The sequence below is a fragment of the Ornithodoros turicata genome, chromosome 7, assembly GCF_037126465.1.
Source record: "Ornithodoros turicata isolate Travis chromosome 7, ASM3712646v1, whole genome shotgun sequence".
Taxonomy (NCBI): domain Eukaryota; kingdom Metazoa; phylum Arthropoda; class Arachnida; order Ixodida; family Argasidae; genus Ornithodoros; species Ornithodoros turicata.
The window spans coordinates 18300631-18320316 of NC_088207.1; the positions used below are offsets into that span (position 1 = coordinate 18300631).

At 47.6% G+C, this 19686-nt stretch overlaps 1 protein-coding gene across 1 annotated transcript in view; it reads right to left on the reverse strand.

Annotated features, from left to right (window-relative positions):
* Positions 1-7197: 7197 nt before the first annotated feature.
* The window catches only part of LOC135400270 (mannan-binding lectin serine protease 1-like), a 48025-nt gene continuing 35536 nt past the window's right edge, over positions 7198-19686 (reverse strand). Inside the window, exons 7-13 of the mRNA XM_064632052.1 lie at positions 16899-17052; positions 16142-16356; positions 14996-15283; positions 13461-13549; positions 9215-9454; positions 8673-8894; positions 7198-7882 (exon numbers count right to left, since the gene is read on the reverse strand). Of these exons, the coding sequence (XP_064488122.1) occupies positions 7658-7882; positions 8673-8894; positions 9215-9454; positions 13461-13549; positions 14996-15283; positions 16142-16356; positions 16899-17052 (1433 nt within the window). The 3' untranslated portion in view covers positions 7198-7657. The remainder of the gene's footprint in view (positions 7883-8672; positions 8895-9214; positions 9455-13460; positions 13550-14995; positions 15284-16141; positions 16357-16898; positions 17053-19686) is intronic.

A 19686-nucleotide genomic window follows, 5' to 3' on the forward strand; every position in this document is an offset into this window, starting at 1 on the left:
TAGCTCGCAGGAACAACTGCTTGTCAAAATCACTATCCAATAGCCAGTCCATTGAAAGGGAGGTCTGCAGATGCCAACGGATGCTCTACAGAAACGACAGGATTAAGTGTCGTTTTCATCCTTATCGTTGCTTGAGCCTCACAAAGAGTTACTAATAATCTTCTGTGCCCTCTCTCGCTACGGCTTTCGGCGCGGGACTTCTATCCTGCCTGATAGTGAAGAAGTCTCTATGGTTTACCAGCATACCTGCATGGGCCAAGATGCGACATTTTTTGCTGGACGCCGCCTGTCTCAGAGACGCGTTGCTCCATGCGCTTGAAACTTCACTCATAGGTGGCTCTGCATGTCCGCTTTATTATACATGTGAGAATTTCCCAGATTGGTGTTTGCGTTGAAGAGAAAAAAAAAATCGATTACTTCTGCCTGGAATGTAAAGACCCGCAAAAAAGGCGCGATTTTCTGTAGTCCTTTTTGTTGTCATCTGTGCAGCAGCATTTCGCAGACTTTGTCAATGTAAGTCACAAGACAGGTCACACAAGACACATCATGTTGGCGGTGCCTTGTTTGCAAAGAACGGTGGAGCAAAATAGTGCCGGGTTCTGTGTGGTTTTATTGCACATCATGTGAGCGGCGGGCTCAAGGGGGTTGCGCAGGGGCCTACGGGCTTTACTTTGACAGCTTAGATTGCAAAACCTAATTTGCATAGTTCATTACCACGGCGTATCTCATCTTGCCGCACGCCATGTCTCGTCTTGCCACGAGGGTTGGGGCAAGATGAGACAATCTGCATTTTTGAATTTCTTGTTCTGTTATTTTAGACCGGTTACGTCCGTTCTGCATTAGCAGGTCAGAAGCTGTAGACCCCTGAGTCGCCTGCCTATGGCTAGTCTTCTCGAAAAACATGAAAAATAAAAATTTCGTAATCAATTGCAAATTTCTCTCTCATCTTGCCCCAACTTACTCTATTCTGGGGAGAGTTTAATGTGGTCTTTTAGGAATATCACAAACGTTTCAATTATTTAGCATATCAGCGTAGCTAACCTTCAGCAATTTTTAACGTCTCAGCGAGACTGGAAACAGCAAGGCAACATTCGATGTTGCCACGGACTGGGTGCAGTATGAGTCCCTCGCAGCCTCCAGGTTACATTAAAATATCACAGCAGAAATTTGGCCGTCGCTGTGAACCATGCTTGCTGTCCGTCAAGCCATGAAAATGCCGTGCCTAAACGCACACCGCTGGTCGACCATCATAATCCGCCATTTGTGAAAACATTGGCGCCGCCGTGAGGCTAACGCACAAAACAGGCATGTGGTAGGCATGAGCGTAGCGCGTGAACATATTCTATTCGTATCCACGATGCACATGCAAGGCTATTTTTGTCGTCATATCAAGACCGTGGAGCCCCAAGAAGAAACAGCGTCGACTTGGGACACTCATTCTTTCAACACAAACTCTAAGGAGATCGTGAGCTGTTTCCTGTGCTCCAACAGCGAGCAAATACCGGACTTCTTGCGTGCGCCGAGTGTGCCACTTTCACGGCAAACGAAGAAGCGATTTCCACTTACGGCGGAGGAATACAGTTGCAACACTGATGTCAGCGAGCTGCCAAATGAGGAACTGCATAAACCCTATGTTGCCATTAAGATGTGAAGCACAAGACGTAAACACAGTACGACGATTTTTACGGTGCTTCTAGGATAAACAATTAACTAAACGGTTTACCAACGTTGGGGACGAGAAACGCTGTTGGACCTTCTGAGGTTTTGCATGATTGCAGTCGTGCCCGGCAGTTTTCGTTGCCAGTAAAAAGGGACGGGGCAGCAGGTAAACAAACGCGTGTTCAGCGTCAGTAGACCAGCAAAAAGCTATTTTGTCTTTTTTATTGTGATATCGTCTGCTGTATTATTTTTTATATTTTTTTTACGTTCGGACGTTGTAGCTTCCGGAAATAAAAGTCAAAAAGTCCGTATTGCCTTTGTGTAGCTGAATTTATGCGGATGAGTAGGGTACCACAGAAATTGAACAGAACTGGTTGAAAAGGCTGTGTTACGCGAAACACTTGTGTACAGTGGAGGACACTGGGGTGGAGGGGTGGTTAGGGGGTCCAAGCCCCCGAAATCGTACCTTTGGTAGTGCATTTGGGAGAGGGAACTACTATTATTGTGTCTGCTGACCAAGAGCAAGGGAGGCTCCGCCTCTTGGATGCCGGCCAATAGGAAGACGCGGAGGGCAGGCACCTCCCAAGCCTCTGCTCTCGCCTAAGACATGGCGCAGCGTTACTGTTTCGCGTGTCGCAAGGTTTCCGCCATGGCGCACCAGTCTCACAAACGGCTGAACAAGGCTTAGACAGGAGTGTAGCTACCGGTATTTCGCCTGCCGAAAGGCTTCTGCCATGGCGCACGAATCTAACCAACGGCTTCGCCGTCCGTCAACGTGGGAACGAGGCCAAGCGGGAGTCACGCGTACGCCGGTTAACGAACAGCAAAGCCGTTGGTTAGATTGGTGAGCCATGGCAGAAGTCTTGCGGCAGGCAAAACAGCGGCAGCTGCTGGATGACGGACGGCGAAGCAGTTGGTTGGACTGGTGCGCCATGCCAGAAGCCTTGCGGCACGCAAGACAACGGTAACGCTGCAGAGCAGAGCGCTGCGAGAGCAGAAGGTTGGGAAGTGCCCGCCTTCCGCATCCTCCTATTGGCCTGCATTCAGGAGGCGGAGCCTCCCTCACTCTTGGTCTGCAACGCAAGGGTAATCAGGGAAACGAGGGTGAAATCCTTCTTCCCCATGTAAAGTCCCCATAGAACCCATCCCGAAATATTTTTCTGGTTACGCTGCTGCTTGTGTAGTAGATTGCGGGTCACAAATATACAACAAAGAGTTGAGGACAAGTGTCGTGGGTGTAGACCGGAGCACGGTCCGCGCCCAAAGGCAAAAGAACTGTGGCGTCAGAATACAGTCTGTGGGCTTCGGGTTTCTGGTGTGGAGCACGTTCTCAGTCTTGAAAAAAAAAGAAAAGAAGTGCCTGCCTCAGATCGGATGGGAGTCCGGTTTTCGGGCCAGTGCTGGGCGTTGCAGCGCCCTACTGGCCCTACTTCGAATGCCAGCTTCTGCTTCACGTGCCTACCACGACCTACTAGATTATACCGACCATGTCAGGCGCACCCCTTCTATGCGCCGCATTTTTGGAAGGTAGCGGTGGCGCTTCTCATCGTCCCAGTTATTGCTTCCTCAACTTCTACAATACTTTGTACTTCAGCTTACCTTAGTATTTCTGTACAAGCGGTGGACGTTCCACAGATGTTTCATTCTGAGGTTGATTATCATCATCATTCTACGTGTTTTCATAGGAGCTATCGCTGTCGTCTGCTACGGTAGTCGCACACACGCTTCTGCGCGTTCAGAATTCAAATTTCCATCGTCCAATCGTGTTGTGCCGATCAGTAGCGCCCCTGGCGGATCGTGCGGACAGGCTCCCATAGGGTTTTCTGACTGTGACATGGTCGTTATAATCTAGTAGGTCGCGGTGCCTACCAACTTGCTTCAGCAAATTCCCGCTAAGACCCGCCACCGTCTCGCGCGTGCGTCGTCATCTTTTTCTCAAATGGCGGATTGTTACGACCGCCTTGACCTGAGTTAGACACACCGACGAAGGATTGCGGCCTTACTGGGAATGTTAAAATAACTTATTACTGGCACGCCAATAATGGTTTCACTCCCATTATACATCAGACACCGTTGTTCAACTGAAAGGACTTACCAGGAAAATAAGGTGACATGACACGCCAGGAAAGCACAAGACGAGGCACCGTTGAAAGGACGTGACGAATGTGTACGAACGCAGCGATGCTTTGAATGAGCAGGCCTGCCATATGATGATTAGTGTACGATTGTCAGGTGACATATACATAGAAGACACAGGCACGAAACATAACAAATGTAGACACCACAAAATAGACGCCGCGTTGCAAGAAAGCGCGGTTCGTCTCCATCACGTGGTCGTTGTGTCTTCTACACACAGTTGGCGCCGCGCTGACGGTGCTGCTTTTCGCGATATTTTTGTTATTCTCCTATCGCTTCGAACAACGGCGTCTGAGAACGTCGTCCTTGACCTCTCATACAGAAGCCACAACACATTAGACGACGCTACCCAGGCAGCACAATGTACTGAAAGTCGAGTGCAATAGGGGTGGACGGTATGTGTCTTATCAATGTTCTTTAGTTTCACAAGTATGTTCAAGGCCTTCCACCTACCCGTCCACCCCTATTGCACTCGACTTTCAGTAGACTGTGCTGCCTGGGTATAGACGACACATTTTTAAGAGTATAACAGTGTGGTGATTACTTCACCCTCGTGCAGAGTGAAGCACGCCGCACTCATTTGCCAGAGCATATGACAAAGCATCATCAGGCACAGTAGTACATTGGCTAGCATCTCAAAAAGATTTTAATCGACGTCAATGGCGGCGATTGCTCCAGCGTGTGCCCTGGCACAGCAGATATCCGGGTCTCCAAGATAGCACGTGGGCTTGGCAGTAACCCTGTTCAACGGCTCCATTTTTCGTATATTAGCACTCGGGACTGGTCGCACAGAGCAGAGCCGTAGCGACAGGGGTGCGAGAAAGGCAGCCGCCCCGGGCGCCCTCGCCTGAGAGGGCGCCAAACGGCAGGCTCTAGAAGGTTGGTTGGACAAGATAAAGCGGGAACGAAGAAAATTTGAATTTACGATCTCGACAGCGCAAACAAGCGTTTCATTTCTTTGTTTATAGGGCTTCTGACGGCAGTGGGAGAGGGGGTAGGGGTGCTTTAGATTTACCCTGCCCTGGGCGCAAACTTGCCTCGCTACGGCTCCTGCACAGAGGTCGACATAAACAATGAGTTCTGTTTGAAGTTGCGCACCACCAGTTCGCAAGCACCAGCATAGCTAATGTCTGGTTTCCATAGACACTTTCCGAGTGGTAGCCCTAATAAGTTGCACTCGAAAGGTCCGCGCCTGCTTCGATTGGCGTTTGAAGGACATTGGTGTTCTGCAGGATGTCATGACGGGTTTTCGCAAAGGGCGCTCAGCAGTGGAGAGCGTCACAGATCTTACGACGTCAGTGCAGCTTGAAAACCCGTGTCGGAAAATTACTGCAAAGGTATTCCTTGATGTCCACCCGGCGTCTGACCGTATTCCACTCTGCAATCACGGGAGGTCTCGCTGGTTCCGGAGTCGGCGGAGCCACGTTTTCTTGGATCTAAGATTATCGACGAGTCCACACTGTCTTCAGGAGAATCACTAGGTGCAAGGAAACACTTGTCGACTCCTCGGGTACCCAAAGGTGGAGTCTGATCCCCTTGCTTTTCAATGATTTTGTCATGGGTGATGTTCAGAACGTACTTACTACCACCGCCAAAGTGGCTAGGCACGCTTATGATGTCTGCGGCTGGACATCAGCACTGCACGAGCTGATCATGCAGATCCTTCTTCAACGCACAGTTATGCGCATCACTGAATGGTTAATAAGCCTTCTTCTACAAAGTCAGTTATGCTCCAGTTTACAAGGCGCGGTTTCCGCTGCTATTGTGCATATGTACACGACACTCCTGTCAAATATGTCAGTCATCACCGATATATCGGCGTCTGCATATACAGCTGCTTTACTGGATGTGCGGAAATACGATCTATAAAACAAGATACAACTGTACTTGAACGTGATCGTGTGCTTAGCCGGGGTGACATGGAGTCCGGCACATCATCATCTACTGACCATGCACAGCTCTCTTGTAAGGGTCACTAAGATACAGTCTTCCTGTGCTCCATGAAATCAGCCAGACAAGCGAAAAGGAGCGGACGAATACCCTAGCGCGCAACCTCAGGATCCGCATAAGCGTCCCGAGGACGCTGTTATTGCTGAAGTTAACAGCGCCTCTCCTACGTATCATCGAAACCTTTAGTGTACATCTCCATCATGCACGTTGCAATGATGAACGCTACCTATCCAGTATACTTCCCAGCACATTACTGTGGTATGAGATCGTGCGCGGTTGTGATGTGCCATCTTCGAGTTGGTTTTCCTCCGTGGCATGATGGCAACCTTTTGAACAAAACTGCCGATTTTCGGTATGCCTACATATCCATGGCTACATTAACAGTACGTCTTGCTTTATTAGTGCTCTTATTATATTTATCCTTACTCTTTTATTGTTGGACATAGGGAAGACCTAGAGATCCGGCTGGAATCCCGGCACCGGCTGTGCTCTGTGGATGTTTTCTCTAAGTCCTGCTCAGACAACGTAAGGCGAATTTCGCCACAGCTGCCTACGAAGGGGGCTTCGCGCAAGCACACATATTACATTGGATGATGCGGTCGGCGATTCACCGCCGTTGTGGCATCACACTGCCCTATTCCTTCTTTTTTTTTTTTTTTGAGGGGGGTGGGGACGTATGAGGAGATGATGATGGAAAGATATGTCGACAGTCGCGCAAAGATCTGTCGCACAACCAAGGGGGTGCAGGTTTTATCACAGGAAGTGCCGCGTAAAATATTTATGTGCGCGAATAGTCGTTACTTTCAAATATCGAACAAGTATGTGTCCCATCCAGAATGGCCTAGAAAATGGCGACGAAAAAAATTGAGTATAGGACTCTAGAAACGCCCAACAATGTTGTGTGTGTGTGTGTGTGTTCTTTTCTTTTTCAAGCAGTCTGTTTCAGCAGTTTCTAATATTGGTCCCAGATTGAGCCACTACTAGGAATAGTGGACGCCAAGAGACAATCGTACAAATTCAATATTGTTCAACATCGGCCCAATAATCGCATCGAAAATGACCAGTATTTGATCAATAGGAACAATAGTGGGGTGTTGCTCGCAAGCAACAAGACTCCTAACAACACAATTGCAATTTCCAACGCCATCATATTAACTCGAACAATACAAAAATTAAATGGAATTTGTCACCCGAAGGAGGAGTGCGTATAGAGCTATGTAATTTGCTGAGTAGAACGGTAGATCGTATCTCTCAGCTTCCAGTTACAGCTACAACCCCGAAGCTCGATCGATCGATCAGGTTTGTTGATATGATATCGGTGACGAAGGACACGTGTGGACACATTTTCATCTTAGACCTCCTCTCTATTTCTGTGCCCTCTTTTTCTGAGCACAGGTTGTCACCTCACGGACCTTACGGTCAACTTCGCCCATCATTTCTCAGACACCAGAAGACAGTTCATGACGAGTTTATTCTCACTGCCTCATGCTCACCCTGTTTTCAAAACGGCAAAAAAAGAAAAAAGGGAAGAACTGCCAGCTCAAGTTCGCTAGGCATCTAATGTCGATCCAACATGTGCATCGCCTCGACCCAACGAAGTAGGCCAATCAGTGCTGCAACCTGTGTTTGCTGTCCGAGCAGATATTCCGCGTTTTATCATTTCACTTCTGCTTTTCATTTCTGGATTGTCGGTCTTGGCATGAAGACCAAAGGCTCCGATCAGGAAGTCGTGACTTCCTATAACTATGCAATTCCACATTGTTCATCAACCTGAGCCGACACACCTTGCTGTTGAATGCTCAGGTCACAAGGTCAGTTTCACAACTAGATCACAAGACTGGATTTCCCAAGACAACCACAATTATCTTGGATGCCGCGTGCGTTGTTAGCGTGACTTTTAGTCGACGTCGTGCTAATTGACGATGCCCTTGATCCAAGAGTGGAAGCGGTTCACTTTGGTGTAGAAGCCATAGCTTCCCTTATCTCCACAGATGGCACTCTCTCCCCAGCTTACAATGCCTAGTAGATACCAGCTTCCTTCATGTTCACTCACTAGAGGGCCTCCGCTGTCTCCATCGCAAGCATCCCTGGTCACTCCACCGATCGTGGCTCCAGCACATAACATGTTTTCAGTGACCTGCATGACCAAACAGACATGAGTAACTCTTGTAATTAGGCCAGCCTTGTACCTCCTCGTCATCTCTGTAACGTGTGCACAGATCATGCACCATCCGGTAACTAAGTTTAACAGATTACGTGACGACATGTGATACGTCATTAGTTATATGAACAGTCTCTACGACGTGAAACCAGAGACCAGCATGCTTCGATAAGGGTTTTCGCACTGGGTTATGTCTTATGTATAGAGCGTGAGCGCAGCGTCAGGAAGAAAGGGTGGCTCGTGTCTGGCGGTTGTTTCAGATATTTGTGAATCAGGAGAGTCAGCTTTTTGATGCGGTTAAACAACGTCCTCGACTTTTCATATTCCATGTCATTTTGCATTCCGCAAATCACACGCTGCTCTATAGAGCACAATACTAAGTGGGAACATCCTCAAATCTGCGAAACGTTTTGAAAGTCTTACCTTTCCGAAAGCAAAAAGGAAATCCAAGAGGTACAACGTAATGTCCTGCTCCGCGGTAGGTATATACAACTAATCCTAATATAAGCCCTGTTGCATCAAGTTGAATATATCGTGGTTCTCTCCCGATTCAGACGCTCAGTAACTGGAACGTACTATTATGTCAGCTAATATCCGCGAGCCCCGTGCAAGTGACCTACCGTGAGCCCGAGGGAAACAAAGGGACTCCCATCAGCCACACATAGTAGATACACGATGCCCTTGTCCGCGCTTTACCCAGAAATTGAGAAATTACCTCCCCTCCGTTGTTACTTCGTCACTCATAAAGGAGATACAAATTAGATACCGTGAAGTTCGTCGACTTCATGCAGGTGTCGGGGGAGTGGATGGGGACCTCGACTTCTTGGAGACGAGACGAGGCCTTCACCGACTCGGCAGAACGGCCCCAGCCAGTGACGAAGGCTTTTTGCTTTGGCCGCTTGAAGAACACCTTCTCTACATGGTCCGGATTCCCCAGACACACTGGCATCACATATTTGGTAAACACGATGTGATCCGCAAGCTCCACCTACATCGAGAGTTTCGTATGAAGCTGTACTACACAGAAAGAGGTCATGTTATGTGTATCACAACAACACAGCTTCTGAATGGTCGAGAAGCGCATCTCTGCTACTAGAGGGTCTAAGGAACAGTGAGAGATTTCGCTGGCATAGCCGTCTACTGGGGTGTAAAGTAGAATGATGTTGCATCTAGTTATGGTGGCACAACGCGTAATACGGCATGCAGATGAATGCGGTGCGTGCTTCTAGAATCCCGACCAGAGAAACCATATAGCAGACGCAGGTGCCAAAACAAGAAGAACGGCCAATATTGAGGTCAACTTCTTACCAGTGCAATGTCACTGTCGACGGTGACGAGCCTGTAGTTTGGATGGATGCGGATGTCCCGCACGTGGGTCACCACCTCATCTGTCTCCTCTTTGTCGATGAAGAGCTTTCCCAGAGCCACCTCGATGCCAGCCGTGCGCGTGCGCAGGTTCTCCACGCAATGGGCAGCCGTCACCACGTAGCGCTCGGACACCAGGCTGCCACTGCAGAAGGCATCGCCACTTCGGTACCGGAGCAAAGCCTGTTGACCAGGAGGATATAGGAATCAATAGCTTACCTAGTGCTGGTTCTTGAGTCTCCGTGAAGCGTACAACACCTGCAGATGGCACCACACGCAAACTGCGCTTAGGCGAGGCACTTTCTGTTTCAACGACCGTGGTTACGATGGAGAATATACGTGTTTGCAATATGGGTCATGACCAGCGCTACACGGCGGCGAGCAAGGCAACGGCTTTGAAACCACGCGTTGAAGATCAAACGGTCACTTGATTCATGACAGTTACCAAATGCGAGTTTGTGCAACTGCAAGCACTCCTTTGATGGACGGGAGCAACACCCCTTGTGTTTACTGCAGTGTAGAAAGCCTATACTGTATGAATTTAGGAAAGCTCCAGTCGTTAAATGGAGCCAGACACCGGAAAATATGACATGCTTGGAAAATTTGTGTATTTAATTTCAAGACTGAAATTTAAAATGCTATGGCGTCTATTAACAGGCCCAGAATAACTGGACTTGACATCCCCTTTAGGATACCTAGTTCATTCACAAGAACCAAGGTACCAAGGTACCTGAGAATACTGTTGGCCGACAGGTGGACCGAGCGCAACCGCTACGCCAGCACCCAAAGTGAAGGATGGCAGTGATCAACACTATCGATGTACCTGAAGGTAGATCGGGTTTCTACATTGCCCTACATTACGCCAATTTTTGCAGCTGGTAACAGCACTGGCGTGCGGCATGTAACTGAAACGTAGATAGCGTTGCATAAGTTGGTCGACAATACAGGCGAAGAACCGTGGCACGCGCGGCAACTGTATTCATAAAATCCATTCGTGTGACATTTTCAGTCTCGTATTTCGGTATCGGGTATCAGTGTATACAGGAATCGCAGCTATCGTGACATCAGCATGAAGCATTGGTGGCGAAGACGCATGGTGTTTTGTGTTTCCTGTATTCGCATTAACTCCCTCCCCCCCCCTTCCCGCCAGAAAACAAAGGCTTGCTGCTATCTCTCATCATGTTATGATGTGGATTTACTCGTGTAGCTACTGTTACATGTTGTGTCAAGTGGAAGGCTTGTCGTTCCAATGTTATTTTCGGAAAGGTGTACTTGTGACGCGATAGTCGGACGATGTACAGTGCTGGACAAGCGTTCACGGAACGCACACCTGTGGACATTTGAAATTCCTGGATTACTCCCATTAAGGCCATCATTAAAGCATCCAGGGAATTTAAGTGGTCAACACTCTGAACGGGTGCACGTGACAGCTTCCGCCCGCCGCCAGGGTGTCGCTGAATGATAGGCTCTGCCATGTTTCATATACTTTTGTTCAGCACTGTGCACCAATAACATGCGAGGTTCAAATGTGCTGTGTACAGGAACATCTTTTTTTTTTGTTCTGTGTTAGCGCTGCGAAGTAACTGTGGCTATGAGCTTTGTATAGACGTGCACAGATGGAGAGAGGACAGCAGGAAGGAGTGGGGTACAGGGGGTTTCGTAGGTACAGGAACTAAAGCCGTAGGAATTATGTACGGCACGTTGCGTTACATTGAAACGGGAATAGTTTGGTTTGTATGTGGTACACATGCGCTGTGTTCGCAGCGGAAAGGTATGTTCTTACTTCATACGCAATTATCTTGTTGCACAGGAGGACCCGTGTCCTCACTGACCCGACCCTCGGGACATGAGTCCTCACTGACCCGAAGACTCATGTACTCATGAGCGTATCATGAGCGTATCCATGAGCGTATTCGTGCTTTCACAAGTGGCGCTGAGGAGAGTATCACACATGAATAGGTACGACGCAGTGTGACTTATGTTGCACACGAATCGATGACCGTGAGCAGCTTGCCATAGCCGATATAGGCGTAACCCCCGATTATTTTCAGAACAGTGGCATCTAATATGTGTCATACTTCACAAGCCTTTCGCTCGTTTAAAATATAACTATTTATTTCTAGGTGTCGGTACAGTAGGGGCTTCTTAACCAATCTGCAATTTCTCATGCATTCCAGAGTTTTCGAAGTAGTATTTCTCGGCAGCGGTAGTCAAACAATAAAGGATCATAACTATTCACTATTCACTCACAAACAAGAAAGTTTCTCGAAATACTTGGGAAATACTTTCTTCGAAGATCGAAATACGTTTTCTCGAAATACTTGTTTCGAAATGCGTTTTCTCGAAATACTTGTTTCGAAATATGTTAGCGCTTATTTTCCTAGGGAACAGGATGATGCACGACCGTCTATAACGATCTGGACGAACGTTTTTGCTGCATGTACGGGGAGTGTTCAATAATTTGTCTACCTTAGGGAGTCAAGAAATTATACAAAAAAAAAAAGACCAATATATTTTTCAATGTAGTCCCGTGACAGTTCCATACGCGTCATTCACATTTGCTGCAACGACTTGATGCACTTTGAAAATAATTGCATTTTCTTCAAACCAGGACGTTTTGTATTGCCAACTGTAGGATGGGGCAACCTTTAATTCTTCACTTCTTGACTTCTTTCATGACGTCTTTTCTTCTTGCTCCCCCGTCGCAAACCATTCATTGTCTTAGTGTGCCACTTTCGCATGGAGCATGTACTTGAGCTCCAGAAGTGCTCCCTCATCCCAGTAGAGACTTGCCACGACTTTACCAGCAAATGACTGAACCTTTAATATCTTGGCTGTGAAGGAAAGTGTATGCTTCGACTGCAGGCTCCATATTGCTCTCGGAGTGTCTGTAGGGTACCCATTTCCCATGTTCATCGCAGAGCGACGAAAAAACGACTTGGTTTTCGCTTAGCAGCTTCAAGTTCTCCTTTCAAAGTTTTGTTTACTTTAACTACTCGAGTACTTTTCATATTCCTGCCAGACAAAATTAACGCCTCGACTTCTTGCATATTTCTTCTGCTGCTGCTCCCATTGCACGTCTAGCACCGGGGTAATCTTCAATGCACTCTTTACCTCACTTAAACAACTTGCTCCAGAACCTAATTATGCGGAATGAACGGTAACCCTCGGCATAAGCTGCATCCGTGTGTACATGCAGCTCTTTGCTGTTCTTTGCTTCGTTGGTGAGAAGTTTTGTTAACCCGCCGTGCATCGAATCGAGCTATTTCTTTGTAGAGTCCAACGAAGGTTCCCTTTTCAAGCTGGTTCGTCAGTGCGTAAGGAATGTCCTCGAGGCATGTCCAGAGGCTGGTTTCGCGCGCTTGTTACTTGCACTTATAATGAAGTGATTGGATTATTGAACGCTCCTCCTATAGTATGTATTCGCAAACGTTAGCATGATAGACAGTTTGCCGAGTTTCGTCGCCTTGCCAACGCGGTAGCCACAGAAGTACGACGAAGCTGCTTCTTGTATTTGATTACAACTCTTGGAATTGAACCGAATTCCATTAGGCATGATAATCGTCATTCGCTGCTTTGCACAGCGAAATAACTATGATCATGACGCCACAGTGGTATAGGTCTGCAGATCAATTTCGTCCTCCTGAGGGTCCTTTAACGTGCGCTGAAATCTCAGCCCACGGCGTACCCTATTTAACGTCCTTCGCCGAAGACGAAGTGCCTAAACAACATATACCCTGCCACGAAGTTGCTGGCGTCCAGACCTAGACCGAGCCCGCAGCCTTGTGTTCGGTAATTGCATTAGATAGATCAAGTATCGGATAGCTTGTATCCGACCGCGCCCGCTGGGAAATTGTCTCCCAAGTTTGCTTTCTGCAATTCAACGATACGCATTCGATGTATTGCAGCAAAGTCGTTTCAATGAGTAACTTGTTCGACATTACGTATAGCCGCAAAGGTTAGGTATGCCTAGATCTTCAGCTTACGCAGAGAAGTGAAGACCACGCTACAACCACATGTTTCATTTCAGTGTCGGTTAGCGTAAATAACCGGTAAGTAAGCGGTACAACAGCAAAGAAGGTATCCTGACTGAGAACAATTGCCAGACCATCGCCAAAGCTGGAGCGTTGTGATGTGCCATCGCAATGTAAGGTACTACAAGCCAAGTTGAGGGTGCGTTCGGTGGTACCTGCCAGGGATGAGCTCCTCTTCTTGCGTCCTGGCCACCGGATATGCGTTCCACTTGACGAGGAGGGTTGATCATGACGCGACCACAGACTACAGGCAAGCAAACACTTTAAAGTGAACAATACATGGCACCTTTATTGGCTCTACTGTACACGAAATGTCACATCGGTCCGTGACTAAGATATAACAATGCCCCTGGCTGACTTAGCTTTCATATAATGCTATAAAAGGTTGCTGTAGGTGAGAAACAAAGTGTCTTCCACAAAGGAAGGCAGATAGACAAGGTTGTCCTCTTCTGCAGCTATACAGTATCACGTACGGTTTTTCGAATGTTTCATCGTACACCCGTAAGCACTTCAGTACTCACGTTTTTAGAATTGCACTTTGATTTCGCGAAGTGGCAACTTCTGGGTATATGTCAGGTAAAGCATCAGCTGCAATGAGGCTCTACGCGTGGTGTATATTTGTCACAGAGTAGTACCGAGGCTAACTCCTGCCTGGAGCAAGATGTCCGTGAAACCCCCTTCCCGCACTCTAGAAGCACTGTCTTAGGATTGCACAGGAGCCATAAAAGGCTAAGTAGAAATTACGCATATGTAGTTCATCAATAGGTAACGCTCCGTACGACCGAGAATACATTCCGTTGGATAGACGCTCTGCACTTGAAAGCTACACAGATCCCTGCCATCCTGGAAGGCTGCTCTGGGGAAGGCGGTAGGGACGTCTGCTGCTCTCGCTCAGGAACGGCAACGAATTTGGTCGAGCTCGCTTTGAGCATTTTCGCTTTTTGTTTTTAAGGAGAAGTGAAATGATTATATCGAAACTTATCTCATCACTTCATAGACCAGATGACCATAGACCATAGATGATCATATACCACTTCATAGCTCAGTGCCGAATCTAGCAGAAGCTTTGCCAGTGATGATCCCTAACTTCACTAAATGATAATCAGCAGCACCGATACGCGAGCCTCATTCCCGGTTATCCTTTTACTCAGTGATATGAATAGATGCCTCAGTCTGCTTCAGCAGATTTGTAGTGTGCATCCACACTATAAAGACAGAGCTTCACCACATAACATATGTAAGGCCGACCAGCATCCAGAACGATTTCACTCTACCTTTTGATTTGCTCAGGACCAGTGGCGTGCGCCATTTTGTAACACGTTGCGAATGTAAAGTATTACAGAAAAGGCGTACGCCCCCTGTGTCCGCTGTTTTGAACAGTATGACGGAACAATATCATCCCAGGTGCTGGTTGGCCACGAGCGTGCTATGCGGTGAAGCTCTTTTTCCAGAGTTCACTGACAGGTAACCCCATGCTTTGGCGAGAACCCCTAATCAGATGAAGACACACTGGAGACAGACGATTTGAAATAGTATCCTAATAAATTTCAGCAGCTGATCGAGGGCCAACATATCTCGCCACAGTGCATTCTAGCCGACAAATACGGGAGGCCCGACACTCAAGTTTCCCTGTACACTTGATCAACTCCACGCAACCACACGCCAGATCTTGGTGCAAATCGCCACTAACCTTCCTCCAATTTCGCTCTTGGAAGAACCACAATGGCTGCACTGATGGTACGCGAGCAGTTCTTCCCTTCATCCGTGGTGATGCAACTGTAGACCCCGCTGTCCTCGGGCCGGGAGTCGTTGATTGTGAGGAAGCCGATGGGCAGCACCGTAACCCGACCATCGCTGGATGGCAGCCGCACACCGTTGCGCGTCCATCGGCTGCTGACGCGGTCTCCAGCGCCCTCGCAGGGGATGATGACGGTTTCGCCGCCCGTAAAGGTCACGTCTTGTGGTATCTTACGCATTACTGCCAGAAAGTAAGCACCGATAAGGGTACGGCTCTCCTGTGCACCGTCATATGTATTTCATCACGTGAATACTGTGAGACCCCAAAAAGACACGAGGAACGCTTTGGCTTTCAACAAACGGACGGTACGTTATGTTACGTAGAGCTTTGATGCGCAAAAACGAAACGAATCCAGCTTGCTTCTTAATTTGGAAACTCCTGCGCATATTGTTGTTGATGATATATTAGAGAGTTTTATATAAAAAAAAGAACCCAACTGCTCTGGGTCACAAAAAAAGAGAAAAGAAACAGCGTCGCCGACACTGCGCAAATGCCAGAAACACAAACTTCGCTTTGGGTTTTGTGTGCGCACGCTATTTTTTGAAGTAACGTGTGGCCCCAAGGCTGGCTTGCGTCGCTACCGCGGCCGGCGAGAATCCGCGTAGGCTTGTCGTCTGCAAACAGCCGGAAACATTGACAAGAAAAAAGGTTTCGGTTTGTTTCACGATACCAAATATTTTTACTGCGATATGTTCACAGGTGACGATTTCTTCTTGGCTGATTTCTTTTTCTTTTGTAAGCCTTGGTTGTTAGCCTTAGTGGCCAGCACTCTGCTCTGCATTATAAAAACTTATTCCGCAACCCGTGCGCGGGCAGAGGCTGTGCATTATAGACCTTGTGTTCTGGGTATTCGCTTTGCGTGGCGCTTGACAGTATTACGCTTGCGTATTTGGGAATTGCGTTTGCATATTCTCACGCACCTTATTGTAAAGCCCTTAATTCATCACCTTTCCCACCATGAACTGACTGGTTCGATTGAAAGGGTTCCTCCTGTAGCGTTGACAAAGAAGTAGACACTAAACTCAATTCGGCGCTTACCAATTTCACACGTTGGCGTAACGATGGCCGGTCCCCCGTAAGCGATCTTGAAATTGACGTCCCTCGATCCTTTCTCGGCCACCACCCGGCAGGTGTAGTTGCCACGCAAGGAGACATCCATCTCTTTCACCCATACGGTATGGTTACCCACTAGTAAGAGACCTTTCAAGTTGGGGTCGTTGTTCAATATGTGCAACTCTTTGTCGTCCTTGTACCTGCAGAGGTGCAGTAAAGCAAACAATAGATAAAAACAAAATGGAAGAGAAATGGAAACTCCAGAGCTCTTGGCTGAAATCTCAAAATGAGATTCCAGCTCTCCTGATGTGAGGTGAGGCATACAGAAGGAAATGATGGAGATGCCTGTTGTCTTAATTGGACCCTACCATATGCATTGACGTAATATTACTGTACTGCCTACGACATACTTGTTCGAAATCGACAGCTCGCTGTTTAGCCTGCCTGAAATCTGCATGTTGTTGCACGATTCTTTCTTCCCGACTAAAACAGTCAAAAAGAATAGTGGTACAGCCCCTTCAAGAGCAGCAAAGCCAATACGGGTTGCTGTACCTTTGAATGGAGATTTCGGACAAGTGTGCCGCAAACAGTACAACCATCTGCGAACACTAATCGGTTCGACGTTCGGAACAAATACACTGCTATTCCTTCTATGGCGGCTGTCACTTCGGATTGAACACGTGACTGATGATGAGGAAATATGTCACGGATTAAGTCGATTTTTGCCTTAGGTAACGCTCACCATGTAGTTTTGGCCTGATCGCTCCGAGGCATACAGCGGAAAATGTGCGACTCCCTGTAGCGAAGTGAAACGTCATGTGGTTGCTCCAGGAGTTCCAATGGGTCCCGGGGTTTCTGGCTCGGCGATCCGCTCTTGCCGGTTTGGTGCGTAACCACTGCAGTAACGTATACGGCTCACATTAGTCCCTCATGGAACGTACAAACAAGGTGCTCTAATTGCGTGCTTTGTGTGAGGTGGGAGGGGAAGGTAATGTCGATATTGGCTCGCCCTTGTTGACCACAAGTGTGTAGGCATCGTCGCGACTATCCCCAATAAAAAAAAAAGCGAAAGGGTGAAGTATGTATAGGACCAATGAGACCGGCGATACCAAAGTACACAGTGCCCCGCCCTGCGCCTATGCCCTGCTACCTTCGTGCGTGTGTCATGCCAAGTTATGAAATCGTGTCGACCCACTTGCACTGGGTCTGAATAGCCTAAGCAAAAAATAAAAAATAAAAAATACTCACACACGTCATCCGTAATTAAGTATTCGTTTGTTTGCGCATTCAGGTGACTAGCGAACATAAATGGCCAAGAAGAATCGATGTCGTGTCTGAGTACGAGCTACTACAGATAAGCAATTTCTACATTGTGCTGGAGCAGTGATCCTCCAAAGGAACGGGAAGCAACGGCTCACTTCACTTTAGTTAGAATAAGATAAGGTAAAAGGTAATTTCACTTTCAGTCCCAAAATAGAGAAATGTATAGTATCAGCCTGCCAACGCTGTACCGTATCATGCACCCCACGGAAGAGAAGTAAGGAGACCGAACTCAGCTGAAAAACGACGTCCCAATTTATCGAGTCAATTGTTGGCCGCGGCGCGGCGCTCGCGTTCCCTCCGGTACTAGCTCCGCGAAATCGCCTGCACGGCAATGCGCCGTTTGTGCTCGAATACTCTACTAAAAAGCGTTCAAAACGAATGTTTCTTGATAAGCATAAACAACGGTGTCTCCAGTAACGAGTTAATATTTTCTGGTCAGCTACAATTATTTTTAATTCTCTTTTTTTCTTTTTTCGGTTTCTGCTACCTCGTTTTTGTCTCATAGATGGAAGCTACCTGTCCGATAAAAATGGAATCGGAAATAAGAAGGAAAAAAACGAAACTTTAATACGTAAGACAAACGTCTTACATTGCCGAAGGTGTAGTGTCGAATGCCTCCGACAGAATCCTGTGTCGCTTCTCCCCGGCCGTCTCGGGTATCGTGCCCTGTGGTGCGCGCGTACTTTGACCGCTGCGCTAACACGCTAACATACCCCAAAGGAAGCAAACGTTGTTCCGAAAAGCCACATTTGAGTGGTATGGAGGAAAGAAAGTCAGGAGGGAAGAAAGAAAGTTAGAAGCTGTGTAATCGAAAGTCGCCGGATGCGATCTTTCCGGAATCGCGCGTTATGTGGGTCGTTGCATAAGCTGGGACTGAGAAAGTTTTATCTCCGTACGTGTCAAGCAGTTAAGAGACCTTTGTGTGTGTGAGTGCAAGGAGGGGCGGGACGCTCTGATGATGGGACACGGTGCGGTTCCGAAGGTTCTGGCACTTAGTTTCTTATATCTTGTCATGCATGCCAATCGCTAGCTTTTTGGGAACTGCAAAATAAAGTCGGGATCTAGTCTCTAATTTATGTTCACGAACACTGAAATCTTGAACAACACATTACTTCTACATTATACACTATCGCTTTGGTGTTCAGTTTCAAGTTACTTCTGTACAAGCATGCTGCTCAAGGCGTTGCACCGGATATTTTACCACCACCACACACACACAAAAAAAGAAGGAACAATAATGCAAAACCACCAATATATACCTGCCAGAAAAGTTAAAAAGCCCTAATTCCAGTAGATATGGGATTTACCCCCCACCGCGCCGGTACACCAAGATGAAAATCGTCTTCGAGAAACAGGAAGTGCATGCACTGAATCCTGTACCGCGCGTGTGCAAAACCTGCGACAGAAGTGCGTTCTGGTACCTTGGTATTAAATTCGTGTATGGTGGCATGCGAATATGTAACTCTCTATCCCAGCGGATGCATCACAATTACGACAAGAGGCTCCTGTTTCCCAAAGCGTTGTGCATACGCGACAAAGCTCTCGTGCAACAGCTAGAATGCAAATGCGGATTAACCAGCCCAATGACATCATTACCCTACACTGCGAGGTGTTCCCGAGAACTAATACTGATCAATGCAAACCATTATCAATGTACATCTCGTGGTCGTGCGTTGGCGGTGATGTAAATACGCGTACCATCCTGTACGATGTCGGATAACAACCTTTGTGCTTCTTCGGGTGTCGTGTTGTATCCCAAATAAAAAAAGAAAAAAGAGAATAGCTTCTTGACTGCGAGAGCACCACGCTTACGGAGACATTCAAGCCGTCCAGCCAACGCGGAGCCCCCTTCACGGCGGCTTCCCGCATTGTAAAATAAAAGCTCCTCGCTTTGCACTAACAAAAACTGTAGGCGAAAAATTCACGGAGAGATCGTTCCTTGATACACGATAAGCGTGTTTACTTATCAAAATATTTTTTTCTGCTTCCACTGGACACACAAGTACATCTGAAAGAGTGCATTACAGCAACCTTATCTCAGAGGAGCAAGTACCTGGCGGAGCGCGAGCGCCGCGCCGCGGCCACAATTAGACTCGAGGAATCGAGACCACGCTTTCTCAACGGCGGCTCGGCAGAGTTCGTTCTCATTACTTCTCCTCCGTGATGCACCCCTTACTGGTCCCTCACTGACAACTGGTCGTCACAGC